Source organism: Hypanus sabinus, chromosome 5, assembly GCF_030144855.1.
Source record: "Hypanus sabinus isolate sHypSab1 chromosome 5, sHypSab1.hap1, whole genome shotgun sequence".
NCBI lineage: Eukaryota > Metazoa > Chordata > Chondrichthyes > Myliobatiformes > Dasyatidae > Hypanus > Hypanus sabinus.
This window is the reverse complement of record NC_082710.1, coordinates 149,977,364-149,998,373: the sequence shown is the minus strand read 5'-3', so window position 1 is coordinate 149,998,373 and position 21,010 is coordinate 149,977,364. Positions and strand designations below refer to the sequence as shown.

General features: G+C 45.1%; 1 protein-coding gene across 7 annotated transcripts in view; it reads right to left on the bottom strand.

The window, feature by feature from the left end:
• LOC132394451 (uncharacterized) overlaps positions 1 to 21,010 on the bottom strand; it is a 152,959-nt gene that overhangs the window by 90,416 nt on the left and 41,533 nt on the right. For all 7 annotated transcript variants that reach the window (XR_009512328.1, XR_009512327.1, XM_059970627.1 and 4 more), the window contains 2 exons: positions 7,753 to 8,040; positions 2,098 to 2,358 (listed from right to left, as the gene is read on the bottom strand). Coding sequence is in view for 5 of the 7 variants with exons in the window: in XM_059970627.1 (XP_059826610.1) it covers positions 2,098 to 2,358; positions 7,753 to 8,040 (549 nt within the window). In the remaining 2 variants the exon portion in view is untranslated. The remainder of the gene's footprint in view (positions 1 to 2,097; positions 2,359 to 7,752; positions 8,041 to 21,010) is intronic.

Below are 21,010 nucleotides of genomic sequence, written 5' to 3'. Positions count from 1 at the left end.
ATGGGAATGGGAAGTGGAATTAAAATGGATTGCCACTGGGAAATCCTACTTTTTCTGGTGGGCAGAGCATATATGCTCTGCAAAGCCGTCTCCCAATCTGTGTCAAGTATCACCAGTATCCAGGAGGCCACAATGGGAGCATGAGATATAGTAGATGACCCCGACACCTTACCTCCTTGCCTGCCCATCAGACCCCTCCAGTGCTCCTCCCCCTTTTCTTTCTTTCACAGTTTTCTGTCCACTCCTATCAGATTCCCCCTTCTCCAGCCCTGTATCTTTCACTAATCAACTTCCTCCCAGCTCTTCACCCCTCCTCCCCTCAGTTTCACCTATCACCTTGTGGTTATTTTCCCCCCTATCTTACTCTGACCTCATAATTTTTTCCAGTCCTGAAGGGTCTCGGCCCAAAACATCGACTGTACTCTGCCTGGCCTCTTGTGTTCCTCCAGCATTTTGCGCATATTGCTTGGATTCCAGCATCTGCAGATTTTGTCTTATTTGTGGTTGGAAGAATAACTTTCTTGGACCTGGGGAGAGCTTTAATGCTCCTTTTGCTGTAAGATCTCTTCCAACCTGTTGAGAAAGGACCTCAGCTTTATATCTCACCCAAAATCAGAGATCACAGGAAATATGGCCCTTCCTTAGCACTGTCTCAGCTTGCATTTTGTGCTGAATCCTCTGGTGTGGGATTCGAACCCACAACTTTCTAAATCAAAGGTGAAAATGTTTCTAACTGAGCTATAGCTAAAGAATTGTGACACAGGTTAGTCTCTGGACTTTTTCACAAAGCACAGGGGAGGAACACAAGCTGAAACCAATCACAGACCACTTCGAGAGGGCACCTCATCCCATGGCAATGTACCTCGAGTACTTCGAGCAAATCATCAATGAAAATTGCTGAGAGGGTGGCTCAGTCCACAGATTTCAATCAGCAAGACTGGAATATACCCTCTGAAAGTCAGCCAATATTCATAGGTTTTAGTTACCACCGGGGACACATTGTACAATTAGAATCAGGAAGTTGAAAGATTACTCCAGCTGTGGGAAGTCACCCAATTTTAGCGCCTGACTGACTGGGTGGAGGAGTTAGAGCTGGAGGCTGAAGATATTATAGATGAGACTCTTGAGGAGCTGGTCACACCCAGAATACAGGTTTCACACAGTAGATGGGTGACCACCAGGAGAGGTAATGGGATTTGGAAGTCAGTGCTGGGTTCCCCTGTGGCCATTCCCCTCCGCAACAAGAATACGTCTTTGGATACGGCTGGGGTGGAATGGCTTATCGAGGTATGGCAGCAGCAGCTGGGCTGGTGGCAGTGTGGCCAGCTCTGAGGATTATCAGGGAAGGGTAACATCAGGGAGTGTGGTAGTTCTAGGGGACTCAATAGCAGAGGGGGGCAGAAAGGAGGTTCTGTGGCCGCAAAAGAGACACCAGGATGGTGTGTTGCCTCCCGGTGCTAGGGTCCAGGATATATTGGAGTGTATCCATTCAGGATATTCTCAACACGAAGAGTGAACAGACAAAGGCTGTGGCGCATATTGGCACCAACAACATGGGCAGAAAAGGGGAAGAGGTCCTACACAATGATTGTATCGAGTTAGGAAAAATGTTGAAGAGAAGGACCTCCAAGGTAGTAATCTCCAGATTACTCCCTGTGCCACGAGCTAGTGCAGGTAGGAATGGGGTGATAGCATGGATGAATGAGTGGCTGAGGAGATGGTGCAGGGGACAGGTTTTAGATTAGATTATGAGGACACTCAGTCCCCGTTTATTGTCATTTAGAAATGCATGCATGCATTAAGAGATGATACAACGTTCCTCCACACTTCCAGTTCTTGGATCATTGGAACATTTTCTGGGGAAGGAGTGAACTGTACAAGAGGGACAACATGCACCTGAACTGGAGGGGGACCAATCTCCTAGCCAGGAGGCCTTTCAGTGGCAAAGCTCAGACCTTCTGCCACTTTTCTATGAATCCCAATTCATTTTCATTTTTCCTCCCCCCTCCCTCTCTCTCTCTGTGACAATTGGTACAGGTTACAATCAAGCCCATCATTGCATTTACCCTCAAAATGTCAGCCATGAATAAAACTTACCAGGAAAAGTCAGACTGCGAATTGCCTGGATGGAACTGACAGGATTGGATACCACACAGGTGTACTTTCCACAGTCATATTCCGAAGCCCCAGGGATAATAAGTGTACTGTTCCCATCCATTAGCCAGTGATGCCAGGAGATTTCCCTTCTATCTTTCCACCACCGATACTCAGGATGATCTCCACTGACATTACAGATGAGCTGGATGTCTGAACCGAGGGAGCTGGAGTTGGCTGATATAAAAGCACCTGATAGCTTAACTAAAGGGAAATAAATACCGAAGAATTAACCATAATCACTCGGAATGAAATTTCACTGTGCATCATTGCGCCCAGTGTACGAAGGAAAGGATTTGCCTTCAACAACAACTTTGTACATGCCAAACAGTTCATATCTAATAAGATCTGTTCAAAGTCAGTTTGTCCTGTGACAAACAGGCAGGGACTTGCCATTAGGAATTACATTCTAAGAAGTGAGTGAGTGAGTGAGTGAGATAGAGACTGATTATTGCAAATGACTGAAGTCAGAATTCACATCATCTTCAAATTTTCTGCTGATCCCAGTAAGAATGGTCACTTGAAAATTCCACAGGTACTCTCTCACGTGCGAGCAGACACTGAAATCCCTGCATGAGCCACTGCCATGGAGTCAATCGAACATGGTCCTTCAGGAGAAGGAGAAGGTGGACATTAAGCTCCCCCACCCCCACAAACCCATCTGCACTGGGAACATGTTGGTCATGATGTAGAGGAACAGTTTATCCCCCCAAGGATGTTGATGGTGCTGGTGAAACATTTTGTAAAATTAGAAGCAGAATGCATACCAGATTTGGTTTCTATGAAGTTTTTTTTAAATAAGTAAAATAAACTTTATTCATAGTGAAAAAATATCAAAAAGGATAGACTATGCAAGTGGTTTGTAAATATTCAAAGTTAATGCTTTCAGTACTGTAGTATAGCATTCATACACAACAAAGCACTACTGCCATTCTTATGGCTCCCTGGGGTGGTTGCTACAACAGCTGATGGGCTTCCTCCCCAAACTGGCATTTCCCTCTCTGGTAACAGAGGAAACCAGCACTCACTGTCCTTCTCCACCGACCCTTGTGGTTGCTGCACCAAGCTTCAGTACACCTGCAGCCTGGAATGAGCCAATTGGCAGCATTCCTCCACAGACATCCCGGTGTACTGGCAGACCAACAGACTTCAGGCAGACCAAAAGGGAGCCTTTCACCAAGACAATGATCTGCCAGCAGCACACAGATCAGAGAGTCCTCCAGGCACGCAGGGAAGGATCTAACTGAGAAGGGGGTTGACAAGTTGAGAAAGACTTCATTGACTGGCTGGTTTTAAATTATATGTTTCTTAGTCAGCAGAGCCACAGGGGTTTTCCTAAAGTCACTGATGCCTGCAGGGGTGTGGGATGAGCTGAGAACTTCACAAACACTTGGTCCCTAGAATGCTTACTGATTACAAGTTGTGGTTACAAATCACGTTCAAAGAGGGGGCACTGATCGATTAGTGACTAAGTGTATGCTTTGCTAGAGTCTGGGTATTGACCAAGGCAGAACTCTCTCTAGTTGGTCAAATAGTTAACTGCTTTTAGACTGGTCAAAACAATTCCCATTCAAATCATCACACCCTTCCCCAACCCTCCATCACTTCCCCTCTCTCAAAACCCCTTAACTACTTAATAAGGATTAGGTTTAATGTCACCAGCATTGTTGTGAAATTTGTTCTTTTACTACATTGGTACATTGTGTGCATCCACCCTTCATTCCACCGCACTCCCACACCCCCACACTTTCCTTCATACCTCACCCATCCCTTCTTCCCTCAACCCTCTCTACAACTCAAACACTTCACCCCACCGATTCAGTCTCCCAAACGCACCCAACTCCACCACCCACTACCCCTAGCCAAAGCCCACCCATCTCTCCTGCCCCCAACCCAACCGTCTCTCCAAACCCCACCATAAGGCCATAAGACATAGCAGCAGAATTAGGCTAGTCAGTCCATGGGGTCTGCTTTGCCTTTTTATCATGGCTTATCTATTTCATCCTATTCTCCTGCTTTCTCCCCATAACCTTCACACACTGACTAATCAAGAACCTACCATGCTCCACCTTAAATGTACCCAGTAACCTGTCCTCCACAGCCGTCTGTGGCAATGAATTCCCCAGATTCCCCACTTCTGGCTAAAAGAATTCCCCTCAAGTCCATTTTAAATTGACATCTCTCTATTCTGAGGCTGTACCCTCTGTTCTTAGAGGAAACATCCTTTCCATATTCACTTGACTTAGGCCTTTCAACATTCCATATGCTTCAATGAGATCCCCCTCATTCACCCAAGTTCCAGCAAGTACAGGCCCAGAGCTATCAATTGCTTCTCGTAGGATGAGCTGTTCCTCCCTGCAATCACCTTCTGGACCCTCTCCAATACTAGCATATTTTTCTTAAATAAGGATCATAAAATTGCTCACAGAACTCCAAGTGCAGTTTGACCAATATCTTATAAAGCCTCAGTATTATATCCTTGCTTTTGTATTATAATCCTTTCCAAATGTATGCTAACACTGCATTTGCCTTCCTCACTACCGAGTCAACCTGTTAATTAGCCTTCAGGGAATCAAGCTCTCCCAAGTCCCTTTGCACATCAGATTTTTGAATCTTCTCCCCATTTACGAAATACTCTATGCTTTTATTATCAGGATCACTTCCTGATGCTGTATTCCATCTGCTACTTCTTTCCCCATTCTCTTAACCTGTCTAAGTCCTTCTGCAGACTAACTTGGCCACAACGCTATCAATTTCATCACCCAAATTATTGACAAACAGCATAAAAAGAATTGGTCCCAACACCAACTTCTGTGGAACACCACTAGACATCAGTAGCCAATCAGAACAGGCTCCCTTTATTCCCACTCTTTACCTCTTGCCAGTCCTCAAACCATGCTAATATCTTAACTTGTTAAACAGCCTCATGTGCAGCACCTTGTCTAAGACCTACTGAAAATCCAAGTACACAACATCCACCAATTCTCCTTCGTCTATCCTGCTTGCTATTTCCTCAAAGAATTCCAACAGCTTTGTCAAGCAAGAATTTCCCTTAGCAAAACCAAACTGACTTTGGCCTATTTTATCATGTGCCTCCAAGTACCCCAAAACCACAGCTTATCTTTGACTCTAACATCTTTCCAACCACTGAGGTCAGTTTAACTGGGTTATAATTTCCATTCTTCTTACTCCACTCACCACCCCCCTCCCCCACTTCTTGAAGAGTGCAGTGATATTTTAAATTTTCCAGTCCTCCAGAATTTATTGAATCCTGACAGATCATTATAATGCTTCCACTATCTCTTCCATTACCTCTTTCAGAATCCTGGGGTGTAGTCCATCTAGTCCAGGTGACTTACCTAGCTTCAGACCTTTCAGTTTCCTAAGCACCTTCTCTCTAGTAATAGCACTCACTTCTGCTCCCTGATAATCATGAACTTCCAGCATACGACTAGTGTCTTCCTCAGCGAAGACTGATGGACAATACTTATACAGTTCGTCTAAAATTTCCTTGTCCCCCATTACTACCTCTCCATTATAATTTTCCAGTGGTCCTATATCTACTCTTGCCTCCCTTTTGCTCTTTATGTATCTTAAACATCTTTTGGTATCCTCTTCGATGAATTGGCTGGCTTACCTTCATATTTCACCTTCTCTCCCCTTATGCTGCTCTTAGTTGTCTACCGTTGGTTTTTAACAGCTTCCCAATCCTCTAACGTCCCATTAATTTTTGGTCTATTTCATGCCCTCTCTTTTGCTTTTATGCTTGCTTTGAGTTCCCCTGTCAGCCACATTTGCATCATCCTGCCTTTAATTGCTCCCAGAAACTCCAACCATTGTTGCTCTGCCTTCAGCCCTGCCAGTGTCCTTTCCCAATCAACGTTGTTCAGCTCCTCACCCATATCTCTGCAATTCCCTTTACTTCACTGTAATACTGATACATCTGACTTCAGCATCTTCCTCTCAAATTACAGGGTGAATTCTGTCATACTACGATCTCTGCCTCCAAAGTGTTCCTTTACCTTAAGCTTCCTAATCAAATGCTATTCCTTACACAATAACCAGTGCAGAATAGCTGATCCCCAGGAGGCTCAACCACAAGATGCTCTTCAAAACCATCTCATACGCATCGTACAATTTCTCTCTGTTGGGATCCAGCACCATTCTGGTTTTCCCAATCTACCTGCATGTTGCAATCCCCCATGACCACCGTAACATAGCCCTTTTGACATATGTTTTCTACCTCCTTTTGTGATTTATAGACCATATCCTGGCTACTGTTTAGAGACCTGTATGTAACACCCATCAGGCTCTTTTGCCGCTTCAGCTTCTTAACTCTACCCTTCTAATCTTACATCATCTCTTTCGCGTGTTTTGATTTCACTTTCTACCAACAAAGGCATGCCAACCTGACTGCCTACCTGCCTGTCCTTACAAAGTGTATCCTTCACTGTTAAGCTCCCAACTTTCAGCCATGACAGTGATACCCACAACGTCATACCTGCCAATCTCTTATTGAACTACAAGATAATCTACTCTGTACACTGTGTGCATTCAAATATAACACATTGAGTATCCATCACCCTTTTTGATTTTGTCCCTCTTTTACACTGCAACTCATCCCACTGATGGCATGTCCTTTTTGGCAGTCTTACTACACACTTCATCTGCTTGTAATCCAACAGGTCATTCATCAGCCCTATCATTCTGGTTCCTATCCCTCTTCAAATTAGTTTCAATCCTCCTCAACATCTATCTACCCTCCCCTGCCCCACACACCTCCACTCTCGCCCCCCCACACAGCTCCCTACTCTCACCCCACACACAATACATTACCACCCAATAAATTCCCCAGCCACTTACCCACCTGTCCCATAGGACTCCACTCCCATCAGCCACTACACCCCATATCATTCACCTGTCCCAAAGACCCCAATCCCTTCACTCCCTCCCATATCCCACCTAGTCCCCACCTCCATTCACAATGAACCTACCCACACCCCCACCCACTCTTCTCCCCCACATCTCCAAAGCCACCAATCCCACTAGCAACCCCATGCCTCCACTCCTATCATATCCCCCACTCACATATATCTTTCCACCCAGCACAGCTCCCATCCTGTTACCAATCACCTCCTCTCCTCACCACCCCTACTCCAAAATCACCTCACAACATGCCATCCCCTATATGCCCACCCCTCTCCCACACATCTCTCCTTCCTACCCACCCTTACACCACTATCTCTCCCTCACTCCCCCTTCCTCATCCCCTTCTCTCCATAATTCTCATTCCTCTGCCTTTCACAAACCGCTCATCCTCCATGCACCCAAGCCTGCCCTACACCTTACTTCTATCCCCTCCCCCAGGGGATGTCCCAACCCTCTAGTTTAACAAATAGTCCTTTTCCCATCCGGAGCAGCTCCTCCATGGGACAGCAGCTCTATTCCAGCCTAGGGTCTGACTAACTGGCTGCATTCAGAACCCTGGGGAAAGTCTGCTACCTCAGCATTTCTTCCATCAGGCAGGACATCTCACTCCACCTTCAATGGGAGCAACAAGGACAGACCGAAAACAACTCATGCTCTGGATCCACTCACCAAAGAGGAGCAACCGTATCCGTTCCAACTCTCGTCTGTCCACAGTCAGGATGTAAATTCCTTGATTCTCAGGTTCTGATCTGTTTATCACTAGGGAGCCATTAGAAGAATTAAACTGTAAGCCTTCTGAAATCTCCGTGGGATAAGATGGGATGTGATGTACAAGAGTGGCTGCACTTTTGTTTCCAGTGATGAACATCCAGAGGATCTCATTCTTGTCCGGATCAATTGTAACGTTTGGGTGCAGTAAAACTGATGAGCCCATAACTCCAAACACTTCTCTTGCACCTGCAGCAGACAAGGAAACAAAATGCAAGTCACTAAGAGTGGTGACAGCAATGAAACAAGGAAATGACAAATGAGTTATATGAATGGAAATGGACACATCGACCCATCTGCCCCATGGCGCCAAAGAAGGGAGGATCATTCTAGGACAGAGCTTCCCAACCTCTGGTGAGGTTGACTGCTCATTTCAACGGATGCTGTCTGACCTGCTGAGTTCATCCAGCTTGTTTGTACGTTTTGATTTGATAAACACAGCATCTGCAGTGTACTTTGTGTTTACTATTCGTTACTCCGCTGCGAAGTCTCTTCGAGGTATGCCTACCCTGAAGAAGTTTAAATCTTCTCTTCGACAAGAGTTCAGTGAGACCATTTCTCACTGCTCACCCTCTGTGATCTCCGCCTCTCTTCAACTCTGATCATGTCTTGACACAGACATGGTTCCACAGCCATGTCTCGTTTATGGGAACGTGTCTCCGCCGCCATCTCGTACCGCAGGGATTCCAGCTCCGGTTCCAGGCCTCCCAGTTCGGGCCCAGCAAGGATCCCTGGTACATCCGTTTTATCGACCACTGCTCCCTCCGCTGCTCACGCCGGATTCTGCGAGCCACGCTTACCGCCATGCGGAGATAACTACGGACCCTGGCTCTCATTCTCTGCCACCACTGCGGGCCTCGCTCTCAACTGTCTGCCATGGACCTCTCTGACACTTCATCCTCCGCCGGATTCACGCCTCCAACCGCCGTTTCTTCTCCTTCCTCGCGTCCAAGAAGGATCACAAGCTCGCCCGCCTGCAGCCCACGACAACCGCCTCCAGCTCGGACCCCGAACTCTCAGACTTCGACTTCTCAGACCTTCAGCAGTCCGAAGACCCATCCGCCTCTGACTCCGACTGGAACCACAGCCTCCCGAGTATAGGCACCAACCCCCGGTGGGCCATGGACTCACTTCCCTTCTGACTCGGACCTCAGTTCTGGTGCCTGCAGGCCACAGGCTCCGCCACCCCCAGCTTGGACCGAGAGCCTGACCCTCTCCAAACCGGGACCGTTATTACTGCTGCTGGGTCCTAAGACTGCTTGTCTTATTCCTCTACTACCCCCTATCCACCCTGTGAATCCCAACCCTCCCTCCACCCCTCATCTCCCTCCATTCCTCCATCTCCCCTTCCTCCCCTCAGCCCGCTCTCCCTGAAAATCCCAACCCCCCTCCCTCCTGAGACCTCCCACTCTTTACCCTCCTCTGACCCCAGCCCCAACCCTTGCCATGTCCTCACCATCCCCTCTGACCTTCCCCTCTCTGAGGCAGAGCGTTCTGTGCTTGGCAAGGGCCTCACTTTTGTCCCCCTCTGTCCACACCTCAGTGAGTTCCATGCCCGGCATGATGCTCAACTCTTCTTCCGTCGCCTACGTCTCCGAGCCTACTACTTTAACAAGGATTCCCCTCCCCCTATCGATGACCCCTTCTTCTGTCTTCAACCCTCTTCCTCCACCTGGACACCCCCACCGGGCCTTCTACCTGCACTCAATCTTTTCATCTCCAACTGTCGCCGAGACATCAACCGTCTCAACTTCACCACTCCTCTCTCCTATTCCAACCTCACTCCCTCTGAATGTACTGCCCTCCACTCTCTCCACAGTTATCCTAACCTCACCATCAAACCCACAGACAAAGGTGGTGCCGTAGTAATCTGGCGGACGGACCTCTACCTACTGAGGCCAAATGGCAGCTCTCTGACACCTCCTCTTACCTACCCCTGGAACAGGACCCCACCAAAAAACATCAAACCATTGTCTCCCATAACATCACTGCCCTTATCAACTCCAGAGAACTTCCATCCTCAGCCAAAAAACTCATAATTCCCACACCCCGCACTGCTCAGTTTTACCTCCTCCCCAAGATTCATAAGCCGGACTGTCCTGGTAGGCCCACAGTTGCAGCCTGCTCCTGCCCCACCGAACTTGTATCTGCCTACCTGGACTCCGTTTTGTCACCCATAGTTCAGTTGCTTCCGGGATACATCCCATGCCCTCTACCTCTTCAATAACTTCCAGTTCCCTGGTTCCGACCACTTCATTTTCACCATGGATGTCCAATCCTTATACACTTCAATTCCCCATCAAGAAGGCCTCAAAGCCCTCCACTACTTCCTTGACAATAGACCTCACCAGTTCCCCAACACCACCACCACACTCCTCCGGTTGGCGGAACTGGTACTCACACTTAATAACTTCTCTTTTGGCTCTTTTCACTTTTTTCAGACCAAGGGTGTAGCTATGGGCAGTCGCATGGGCCACAGCTATGTCACCCTCTTTGTGGGTCAAGTGGAACAGTCTATGCTCCAAACCTATACTGGTACTGCTCCCCAACTTTTCCTTTGATACATTGATGACTACATTGGTGCTGCTTCCTCCACCCATGCTGAGCTTTTCAATTTCATCGACTTTGCCTCTAACTTTCACCCAGCCCTCAAATTCACTTGGTCCATCTTGGACACTTCTCTCCCCTTTCTCGATCTCTTGGTCTCCATCTCTGGAGATAGACTGTCCACTGACATCTTCTATAAACCCACTGACTCCCATAACTACCTTGATTATACTTCTTCATACCCTGCCAAATGTAAAAATGCTATTCTCTATTCCCAGTTCCTCCGTCTCAGCCGCATCTGTTCCCAGGATGAGGCTTTCTGTTCCAGGACATCCCAAATGTCTTCTTCCTTTAAGAATCGTGGTTTCCCTTCTGCCGTCATCAACGACGCACTTACCTGCATCTCCTCTATTTCCCGGACTTCGGCCCTCACCCCATCCTCCCATCAACACAACAGGGACCGTGTCCCCCTTGTCCTCACCTACCACCCCACCAGCCTCCGGATCCAGCATATTATCCTCTGCAACTTCCGCCACCTTCAACAGCACCCCACCACTAAGGACATCTTTCCCTCTCTACTCCTCTCTGCTTTTCACAGGGATCGTTCCCTCCACGACTGCCTGATCCACACATCCCTTCCCACAGATCTCCCACCTGGTACTTATCCCTGCAAGTGCAAGTGCTGCACCTGTCCCTACACCTCCTCTCTTACCACCATTCAGGGTCCCAAACACTCCTTCCAGGTGAGGCAACACTTCACTTGTGAGTCTGTTGGGGTAATCTATTGCATCCGGTGCTCCCAGTGCAGCCTCCTCTACATCGGCGAGACTCAACGCAGATTAGGGGACCGCTTCGTTGGGCACCTCCGCTCTGTCTGCCACAACAGACAGGATCTCCCGGTTGCCACCCACTTCAACTCTGCTTCACATTCCCATTTGGATATGTCCATATATGGCCTCCTTTACTGCCATGATGAGGCCAAACTCAGGTTGGAGGATCAACACCCCATATACCGTCTGGGGAGTCTCCAGCCCCTTGGTATGAACATCGAATTCTCCAACTTCCAGTAATTCCCTCCCTCTCCCTTTCCCCATCCCACTTTCACTCTGCCTCCTCTGCTTGCTGCCTATCACCTCTCTCATGATTCTACCTTCTTCTACTTAGTGCTTTCCCCTTAGATTCCTTCTTCACCTCTCCTGCCTATCCCCTCCCTGCTTCCCCTCCCCAGCCGTTGATCTTTCCTCTGATTGGTTTTCCACCCTCCCCCACCTTCTTTATGGGGCCCCTGTCCCCTCCTTCTTCAGTCCTGACGAAGGGTTTCAGCCCGAAATGCTGACTGCTCATTTCAACAGATGCTGTCTGACCTGCTGAGTTCATCCAGCTTGTTTGTATGTGTTGATTTGACCACGGCATCTGCAGTGTACTTTGTCTTCCCAACCTAGGGTCCATGGATCTCTTGGTTAATGGTCAGGGTCCATGGCATAAAAAATGTTGGGAACCCCTGTTCCATTTTGATCCCCAACAGCAACTTGTAAGAATAATTGGGTTGCAATCGTGGAGCCTTTAATTACCCTGGTATTGATTGGGGCCTCCCTGATTGTTAAGGGCCCATATGGGTATAATTTGTGAAACCTTTGCTAAAGCTTCCTAATGTAAGAGAGGGTGAAATACTGGATCTTCTCTTAGGGAATGAGGCAGGGCAAAAGTAACTGAAGTGGACAGGTCAGGGATCACTTTGGCCATAATTATATTATTTTTGAGATATTGATGGAAAAGGATAGGTTCCTAACCTGGAGCATGGTGAATTGGCCAGGATTTAGCAGAGGTTGCTTGAAGGGAAAGGGAAGGGAATGAAAAGTGGCAGGCTTTTAAGAGTGGAAAATCATATGAATTGGAACTGATTGAACACACACAAGATGCTCGAGGAACTCAGCAGGCCAGGCAGCATCTATGGAAAAGAATACAGTCAATTTTTCGGGCTGAAACCCTTCGGTAGGACTGGAGAGTAAAAGCTGAGGAGTAGATTTGAAAGGTGGGGGGGATGAGAGAGAGAAGTGCCAGGTGATAAGTGAAACTTGGACAGGGAGGGATGAAGCAAAGAACTGGGAAGTTGATCAGTGAAAGAAACAGAAGGCCATGGAAAAAAAGAAAGAAAGGAAAAGAAAGAAAAAAGGTGTGTGAAGCACCAGAGGGAGATGATGGGCAGGCAATGAGTTAACATGAGAGAGGAAAAAGGGGATGGGAAATGGTGAAGGGGGTGGGGGCATTACTGGAAGTTTGAGAAATCGATGTGCATGCCATGAGGTTGGAGGCTACCCAAACAGAATGTTCCTAACTCCCGACAGTGGAGGAGGCCATGGATGGACATATCAGAATGGGAATGCGAAAGGTTCAGAAAAACCCAGCACATTGTATAGCCATATTAAGAGTAAAAATGTAGTTCAACAGGTCCCTTGTGGTTCAGTAGGACCACCTACGTCTCAAGCCACAGGAGATGGGGTTGGATTAAACCAGTGGTTCCCAAAGTAGGCAATTTCACCCCCATCCCCAGGCGGTGGGAATTTATAAGGGGGCCAATAGGGGAGTGCTTGGTAGCAAGGCAGAGGGCAACTGAGGAATCACAACCTTAGTTTAAGGAATGAAATATTTATTATAAGCATTTGATCATCAGTGCCTCATAATTGATTCTAATGATCATGCAATCACCTCATCTTTTGTTAACGCATCATTCTCTTAGACATTGCTGAAGGGCATTATAGTTGTTTAAAAGCAATAAGCTACTTCTGTATTTGGCAGATCATGAGAAATCTGAATTGAAGAAATTGTGTCATTTCCAGCCCCGATCTGCACAATATTGCCATTTACTACTGTAGCTATATTAGTTAGTACAATTTCCATACTCTAATCATGCAATGATGCAACTCCTGTGAATTGGGGTATGGCATTCAATGTGGTAAAGTTCAGAATCTGCCCTTTGGAATAGGCTTGATCCCATTTCTCTACCCATGGCCCAACCGAGATATTACTACCCCCCTCTATGTTATATCAGAATTCAAAATCCAGAATCTGAATCAGGTTTAGTATCACCTGTCCCTGTCAAGAAATTTGTTGTCTTTGCGGCAGCAGTACAATGCAATACATTGTAGAGAAAACAAGTGAATTATGGTAAGCATATATATTTTTAAACAGTTAAATTAGTTAAGTAGTGCAAATATACAAATAAAAAGTAGCGAGGCAGTTCATAGGTTCAACAGCCACTCAGAAAGTGGATAGCAGAAGAGAACTGTTCCTGAGTGTGCCTTCAGGCTCCAGTACCTCCTTCCTGATGTAGCAATGAGTGTTATGTTACTTCTGTTTAAACATACCATGGGTTAACAGTGAAGAATCATATTCTGGAAGAATTAGAGAATTATTATTTACATAATAAACAAACATGTCTTAACCCAGCCACGTGCTGGAATATTCCTAGCAATCCAGCGCACGCTCAATGCGCTGTCCAATCGTGTACTGGCACATCATTGCACGTGATATCACCACATCTTCCTTTCCTTAAAAAGAAAAACAATTAACAACGTTAATCAGAGCAAATACATAATTCAACAAGTCTCTATTAGTCTCACTGTGGGTTTATGAACACGAGTAGACCTTCTAAGTGGTACACACAGATCTTGTGTTTCCTTGTTATTATTTACATGTTTTGTCTTGTCTACATCGGTTAACTGAATCAAATTAACTTAATCAAAACACATCTATATCAGATAACTGAAAAACTCTAAAGTTGGCTCACTCAAGATTTTTGCAATTTATTCTTAACACTGTTCCCTCCTCTGTTTGGACCATGTATGATCTGGTCTGTGTCCATGTGTTTATCTTATCTTGTATCCTCACTTTGTCTCCCTGTCCTTCAGACAAACGTCTCCTTAGATCAGTCAATAAATGCTCCACTGCCTTTTGTAATGAAATACGAATGTTCTTTTCTTGATCCAATTCATTCATTAACTGTGTAATCTCTTTTGACAGACAGACAGACATACTTTATTGATCCCGAAACTGGGTTTCGTTACAGTTGCACCAACCAAGAATAGTGTAGAAATATAGCAATATAAAACTATAAATAATTAAATAAGAACAACTAAATAATGCCAAGTGGAAATTAGTTCAGGACCAGCCTATTGGCTCAGGGTGTCTGGCACTCCGAGGGAGGAGTTGTAAAGTTTGATGGCCACAGGCAGGAATGACTTCCTATGATGCTCAGTGTTACATCTCAGTGAAATGAGTCTCTGGCTGAATGCGCTCCTGTGCCTAATCAGTACATTATAGAGTGGATGGGATGTCCAAGATGGCATGCAACTTGGACAGCATCCTCTTTTCAGACACCACCGTCAGAGAGTCCAGTTCCACCCCCGCAACATCACTGGCCTTACGAATGAGTTTGTTGATTCTGTTGGTGTCTGCTATCCTCAGCCTGCTGCCCCAGCACACAACAGCAAACATGATAACACTGGCCACCACAGACTCGTAGAACATCCTCAGCATCGTCCAGCAGATGTTAAAGGACCTCAGTCTCCCCAGGAAATAGAGACGGTTCTGACCCTTCTTGTAGACTGAGGCTGTCGACAAGAAGGGTCAGATTATCGTTAATTCATATCTCCAGGTATTTGTAATCCTCCACCATGTCCACACTGACCTCTTGGATGGAAACAGGGGTCACCGGTGCCTTAGCCCTCCTCAGGTCCACCACCAGCTCCTTAGTCTTTTTCACATTAAGCTGCAGATGATTCTGCTCACACCATATGACAAAGTTTCCCACCATAGCCCTGTACTCAGCCTCATCTCCCTTGCTGATGCATCCAACTATGGCAGAGTCATCAGAAAACTTCTGAAGATGGCAAGACTCTGTGCAGTAGTTGAAGTCTGAGGTGTAGATGGTGAAGAGAAAGGGAGACAGGACAGTCTCCTGTGGAGCCCCAGTGCTGCTGACTACTCTGTCTGACACAGTGTTGCAAGCACACGTACTGTGGTCTGCCAGTCAGGTAATCAATAATCCATGACACCAGGGAAGCATCCACCTGCATCACTGTCAGCTTCTCACCCAGCAGAGCAGGGTGGATGGTGTTGAACGCACTGGAGAAGTCAAAAAACATGACCCTCACTGTGCTCGTTGGCTTGTCCAGGTGGGCGTAGACACGGTTCAACAGGTAGACGATGGCATCATCAACTCCTAGTCGGGGCTGGTAGGACCATTATGCTGAGTTGGAGGGGGTCTAAGTGTGGCCTAACCATAGGCCAGAGCTGCTCTAGAACAAGTCTCTCCATGTCTTCATGATGTGAGAGGTCAATGCCACCGGACTGTAGTCATTAGAGCCACTGGGGCGCGGCGTCTTCAGTACAGGGACGAGGCAGGACGTCTTTCACAGCACAGGAACCCTCTGGAGACTCAGGCACAGGTTGAAGACATGGTGAAGTACTCCACATAGCTGGGGGGGCACAGGCTGTGAGCACCCTGGGGCTGACACCATCCGGGCCTGCAGCCTTGCTTGGGTGGAGATGTTTCAGCTGTCTTCTCACCTGTTCAGATGTGAAGCCCACCATGGTGATTTCAGCTGAGGGAGGGGTGTAATCATTAGAGCAGGGTGGGGGGCTGTGAGGAGGGGTAGGAGGGGAGAGTGGAGTACGTGTTGGTTGGGGGCCGACAACAGATGAATCATGTGGGGGATGGGCAGGGGCCACAGTGTCAAATCTGGTGAAGAACAGGTCAAGTTTGTTGGCCCTGTCCACTCGGCCTTCAGCTCCTCTGTTGCTGGTTTGCCGAAACCCAGTGATGGTCCTCATCCCACTCCAGACCTCTCTCATGTTGTTCTGCTGGAGTTTCCACTCAAACTTCCTCCTATACCTGTCTTTAGCCTCCCTGATCTTGGCTTTCAGGTCCCTCTGAATTGTCCTCAGCTCCTCCCTATTTCCATCTCTAAATGCCCTCTTTTTAGCGTTCATGATGTCCTGAATGTCCTTTGTTACCCATGGCTTGTTATTTGAATAACAAAGGACAGTTCCTGCTGGAATATTGTAGTCCACACAGAAGTTGATGTAACCGGTGATGCACTCTGTGAGCCCATCAATGTCCTCTCCATGTGGCTCACAGAGTGCCTGCCAGTCTGTCACCTCAAAACAACACTGGAGTGCCTCATAAGCCTCCCTCAACCATTTCCTCGCTGTCCTCGAGGTTGATGCTGAGATTTCATCATTTCAATAAAACTTCTCAAATCATTCACGTGTGCTTTCACTTCTTCCTTATACTGTGCCCAATGTGAGCCTTCTTACTCTAGCCGGTGATGAAACTGAATCTCAGTGTTCTCTCAGTGTCTCCTTCATTATCACTTACATTGAAGCAACCTCCTCTCGCCATTGCTTTTTCATATAATCAACTGCCTCCTGTTTGGCCGTCTCAGACACTGCAGCTACTGCTTTTATATTCTCCATGTCAGCATTTGCCTCCACGAGCTGGACCTGCAGTCGAGTTACATCACCTCCTACCAACTGTAATGCAACATTCTGTTGCTTTAGCTCTGTGTCACTACACAAATTAAGTTTTTCACAGGCAGATAAACCCAGAATTAACTGTACACTTTTTGGCACAGCCACAAATGAAAGCGTGTGCACAATATTTTTGTGTGATACCTTTGCCATGCATATTTCTTTAACTGGTATGTCTGCACCTGAATACCCAGTTACTTTTATATTGCCTGATGTAACTTCGGTCTTAGCTTTAAAGCATTAGACTCAGATTCTACAAGAACATTTACTTGTGCTCCAGTATCAAGTTTAAACAGAATATTGTTTTGATTCACTTGCAACAGAATATTCCAGTCATTCTTACTTTGTTTATTTTCACAAAGCACATCTATATAAAATTCCTCACATTCATCTTCAAGCACAGCATTTACTTGTTTCATTTTATTTTCATTCTTTCTACATTAACAACAGCTTGAAAAATGATTAATCTTACCATAGCCATTGCAAATTTTGCCATATGCAGGACACTGATTTGGATGATGTTCCCGCGCACAGTGATCACATGACTTTTTCTTTCAAATGCCATTTTGCTGTCAGTTTTGTCGACATGTTATTATATTTCTTGATGTATTCATGCTTTTTTTGCAGCATTTACATTGCAGTTTTCGACAACATACTCTTCAACTTGCAACGTCACAGTCTCAGAAGCTTTGCAAAGTGCCAAAGCTTTTCCAAAATTTAAAACTTGCTCTTTCAACAGCCTTTCTATCACAGCATTATCTCAAATGCCACAAACAATTCTATTTTTAGTGAGACAGTCCATGAGCAACCCAAACTCACATGTTCTACTACGCTTTCTTAACTCAGTAACATACTGATCAATTGTTTCAGCAGCTCTCTGCGCACGTGAAGAATTTGTATCACTCATGCATTAAATTACACTTAGGTATACAAAATACCTCAAATCTGTCCATTATTGACTTTAAATTGAAATTATTTCCATCTTCAAAGACAGTTATTATATACCTCTACTGCGTAATTCCCAATTACATGAAGCAGAAGTGCATCTTTGGTTTTTTCCAATTTTTCTTCATAATCGATCGCCAATAAATACAGTTTAAACAGTTGCTTGAATATCCTCCAATTCTCAGCTACATTGCCAGTCAGCTGAAGTTTTGATGGGCGTTGTAAACCTTCTATTTTACCATTTACAGTTCAAACTTTTCGCTTCTTTTTTTTTCCAATTATCTTCGATTTTCGATTCTCGATTCTCCTGTATTATTCTTCCAGAACCACTTCTGACACCATGTTATGTTACTTCTGTTTAAACGTACTGTGGGTTAACAGTGAAGAATCATATTCTGGAAGAATTAGAGAACTTTTATTTACAGTAATAAACAAACACATCTTAACCCAGCCGCATGCTGGAACATACCTAGCAATCCCGCGCATGCTCAGTGCACTGTCCAATCATGTACTGGCACATCATTGCACATGATATCACCACAATGAGAAGAGGGCATATCCTGGTGATGGGAGCTCTTAATGATGGATGCCACATCATTCAAGGCATTGCTCCTTGCAGATATCCTAGATGCTATGGAGGCTACAGCCCATGATGCAGCTGACTAAGTTTACAACTCCCTGTAGCTTATTTTGATCCTGTGCCGTAATCCCCTCCACCATACCAGACCAGATACAGCCAGTAAATCTGGAAAGCCCTATACAATTTGAGAAGAACTGGTTCTACCAACAATAACAGAAGTTCTGTTTCTGGTTTTGCATTAATCACCAGGCCAAATAATTAAAGTGATTACGCTCAGTTAAAATCTGCTCAAAGACGAATGGATGAAATGTCTGAGATGTGCAAGACAGGTTCTACAACATGCTTAGGGCAACAGAATTTGTTCTACAGATGCACAAGTCAACTTTGCCAGGCAACGAATCTTTGTTGCTTGATTACGTTTGCTTCATAAAAGATGAAAGCATAGTTTCTGAGGTGTTTTTTTACAAGGGGATTAGAAACCAGATATTTAGGGGAAGTCAATATTTCAGGTTGATGAGCAATTTTTCAAAGAGAATTACATTTTGCTTATCAACATTCTGGCTTGTGCAAAAGATGAGACACCATCAATGACATGATGCCACTGTGAGGTTAGTACTTTCTGGAAAAATAGCTGTACTTAACATATTTACCATGCACTGCATAATTGATACAAAACATCTCATCACAAAAAATCCTCAGTGACTGGCTGCACAATCATTAATACTGTTATCACAGCAAATAGAAGAAAGTCCCCTGCTCTCAATTCTCAATTATTTCGAGAGCCATATACTGAGAATGATAAACTGTTTGAATGCTTACAGGTGCACACAGAAGTCAGATGGCTCTCAAAAGGAAACTGATAAAAAAAATTTGAAGATTCAAATGCTTCATTCCATAATCAACTCAAGAATATTAGGCTTATTTTCAGAATTAATCACAGAATATAATGAAATCAATGTTCAATTGCAAGGAAATGATGTAAATCTTATCAAACACAAACCAGTTGTATCCATATTTCTGTCCAATTTAACCCTATTTAAGTGTAACATGGGCAGAAAGAAATCTCTGAACACTCTCCTGCACTGTGGAAAAAGGTCAAGATATTCTTCATTGCCTACCCGACATCAAATTTAGTGGAGCATGGTTTGAGTGCAGTTTCCCAGCTTTTTTCAAAGCAACTCAACAGACTGCAGATGATCGAACTTGGGGATCTGAGACTCCTGAGTGCCATTTATCCCAATGTTGAAGCTGATAACACTGCACCAAGCCCATACATTCCATTGAAGGGTAAAACAAACATAGTAGTGAACAGTTGGACTGCTAATATACACTCTAAAACTGTTTTTACTGTAATTAAAGAGATAAATTTATTTGTAGCTTTAAATAGATTTGAATAAGTTTTGCAACTATTTGTCACTGCTTTAAATTTGCAGTTCCCATTTTTTTCACCATGCATTGTAAATAAAAACAATAAAGAATTTTGATGTAATGGCCAGAAAGGGAGAGGGGTACACTGGGGATGTGGTCTGGGAACCAAAGAGGTGGTAACTCAAAAAAGCTTGGGAACTAGTAGTTTACACGGTATAATTGTTATTTTCTTTGCAGTTTATCTTTCTTATGCTTGTTCATATTATTATATAGTTACTGATGTACATGGAATTGTTCAGTGTGTTTCCTTGTGGTTACAGTTTCTCTGTATTTTTCTGGAAGCTTCTTGATTTTAGTGATGGGTGTCACGTTACTTGAATGGGGGTATCTTTTTGTTTGATCTAAGCAATAGAGTTTGAATGGAATTTATTGCTGCTAGCAATGTGATACAAGAAGACTAGGCCACATCTCATCGGCTTCTTTCTGCCTTCACTTCTCCTCACTACTACATGCTGATTTTTTTACTCCGCTTTCCTTACTTTTCTTTTAGCGCTTAATAAAAATGGTCATACGTGTAACCCTTGGGTTCGGCTAGTGGTGTTAATCTGGAGTAAACAGCCTCTGGTCCAGCCAAACTTGAGAAATCTTGTTTGGGTGGATGCTGAGTGATGAGATCCCCTGTTACAAATCAGCCCCACAGAATAACAAACAGTACACAATATGCAATTACACGATTGAGCATTATAATTCTTAATTTGACTATAGGGTTAGTAAAGAAAACAAAAAGAAAAAGGGTCCATTTTCATGGAACAGCCTAATGTGCACGTTGGAGCTCAGGGTTTTCCTGTCTGTTTGTTCTCCATCAATTTCCCCTAGGCATTGGTGACTCCTGACCCTATTCCAAGTCCACTCCATCCTGCAGTCTACGACTTCCCTGGTCTGGCATCTCATCTCTCCATCTTCTGCTCAACAACAAAAAAAAAACACTGCACACATTCCAAATCCCTATAATCTCTAGTCATAACCCAAACACTGCTGCTCCAGAGTAGCCGTTAACTTATCAGTGAAACCTTTCCCAGGGTATTACATACACAACATGATTTATCCCTCATTCTTGACTTTGAAAAACCTCTGATCAAAAAAAATCAGTATGATGATGATTGTGAAAAATCCCAGATGAAGTAGAAA